Below are 1,934 nucleotides of genomic sequence, written 5' to 3' on the forward strand. Positions count from 1 at the left end.
GGAAAAATGCTTCAACCGGCATAACAAAAGCTTCAACCAGAGGCTAAAAAAGCTTCAACCGGGGATGAGTTTGTGGGCGCATGAGTGGCAACGGCGACGAGCGGCGACGGAGAGGGAGAGGACGGGGGTGCTGCGACGGCGAGGGAGAGGACGTGGATGCTTCCTATTCTCGCCGGAGCACACACACGAGATGGTTGGGGCAGGGGCACATCGCGCCGAATGGATCTGAAGCGTGGGGAGGGAGGAAGAAGATGATATGACGTGGGAGGAGAGGGGATCGGACGGCTCCTGCCTGCTAGATCGCACGGCTACAGGCTGACCGGCCAAAATTTGGGCCGGTGCGCCGGCGCGTATCACTGCCCTAAGAAATATACATCTAGATGTGCGTTAGACAGACCAATTTTTTTATGAGACTGGGTATTTTTCCCTCTCCAGTTAGACCCAACTCGAAGTGCGCCATGTGGCAACACACATCTCAAAGCAAGGTTTTCAGTACTACCATGTGCATATGTGCCGATCTCTCCCTCTATATAAACGTTGGCGAAGAAAATAATCGCACCGACACATTGCTTGGCCCATTTGGAGAGAAGAGGAAGATACTCGCGGTCATGGCGCTTATGAAGACCAACGCAAGGACGATCGTCTGCTTTGCCGCCCTCGCAGTCATGGCCACCCACCTGATGTCCTCTGCAGACGCACTAGGTTAGCTAAACTCCTCCTTTTCTATTATTATTAGTATTGCGGACACAAAAATTTCCAGTCCTTCTGCACCAATCTGAAATCTAATGCTAAAGCAATTTTTGAACGTGCAGACTGCTATCCGATCAACGACTGCCGCTCGAACAGCAACGGGGGAGTGAAGTGCGCGCGCATGTGCGCCTTGCTGAACGGCCCTTCCGGCAAGGCCTACTGCAGCGGCACTACCCAGCGCCTCTTTGGACCTCGGATGCTGCTGCCGCCGCTGCCGCCGCCACAAACGAAGCTGCTCCATGATGATGATAGAGTGATAGTAGTACTATCTTTGTTTCTTCTGAACTAGCACACGTTTTGGTGGTGATATTGTTGCTCGCGGGAGAGAGAATGTGTGATCTGCTGCTTAGACTATTATGATCCTGTTTTGCGCGTGTGGTCTGGAACTATGAAATTCAGCACAATTTTCTCTAGTATTTTGCACCTGAATATCTAAAATTGTGAATTTGCGCGATATATAGTACTTTCACAAAAATGTTCTAAAGGTTCCCATGGGGACTAGATACCAATCAACTACAAATATTCTCCCCAAAACTGTCCTTACAAAATCTTTACCGCCCAAGTAATTTGCATAAGACTAAGATCTCGTAAAAGCAGCAATGATTTTATTTCCTTACGACAGATGTAGCTTTCTGTGAGGTATGGGTGCGTTTCATGCTTTTGTATTCTCAGTGTGGTAAATATGCTCTTAACTTTCTTTCAACTCATCCTGCCCTATAATGGAGCGCAATCTTGCCCGGCCTGATATTATTCTGTTATAGAGATCTTAGTAGAACATGCTTTGACCTTCGTAAGTTAATGTTTTCTCTGAACTAAATCTGCCCGTCAATTACTTATTTTAATGTCCACTAGATTAGTAGTTAAGGATTCATCCTATTAATAACTTCAGAAAAGAAAAAAAAACTCTGCTTCTGTTCTTTTTTCGACCTTTTTTTTTTTGCGGGGGATTCTTTTTTGGACCTCGATTCTCAGATGCTGTCTTTTAGTGCATTAGCTTCACCCTGCTATCATGAAACATTACTACTACCCAGTACTAGTTATGCTTCAGGTCAAATGTATTGCAGTGGGATCAGTCTATCTGATATTGTTTTGATCAATCAATTGAGAGTTTGAGACCACAATACGTAGCCATACAGTGATCTTAGAGCAACTCCAACAGATCCCGTATCCGTAAAAAAAAACTA

The 1,934-nt window shown here is 46.0% G+C and overlaps 1 protein-coding gene across 1 annotated transcript; it reads left to right on the forward strand.

The window, feature by feature from the left end:
• The first annotated feature begins 571 nt into the window (after positions 1 to 571).
• LOC119333370 lies at positions 572 to 1,163 on the forward strand. Its single transcript, XM_037606291.1, has 2 exons — positions 572 to 702; positions 813 to 1,163. Exons 1-2 carry the CDS (start codon positions 609 to 611, stop codon positions 1,037 to 1,039), a joined length of 321 nt encoding a protein of 106 aa, XP_037462188.1. The 5' UTR covers positions 572 to 608; the 3' UTR covers positions 1,040 to 1,163.
• Positions 1,164 to 1,934: the final 771 nt, after the last annotated feature.

This window comes from Triticum dicoccoides, chromosome 7A, assembly GCF_002162155.2.
Source record: "Triticum dicoccoides isolate Atlit2015 ecotype Zavitan chromosome 7A, WEW_v2.0, whole genome shotgun sequence".
Classification (NCBI taxonomy): domain Eukaryota; kingdom Viridiplantae; phylum Streptophyta; class Magnoliopsida; order Poales; family Poaceae; genus Triticum; species Triticum dicoccoides.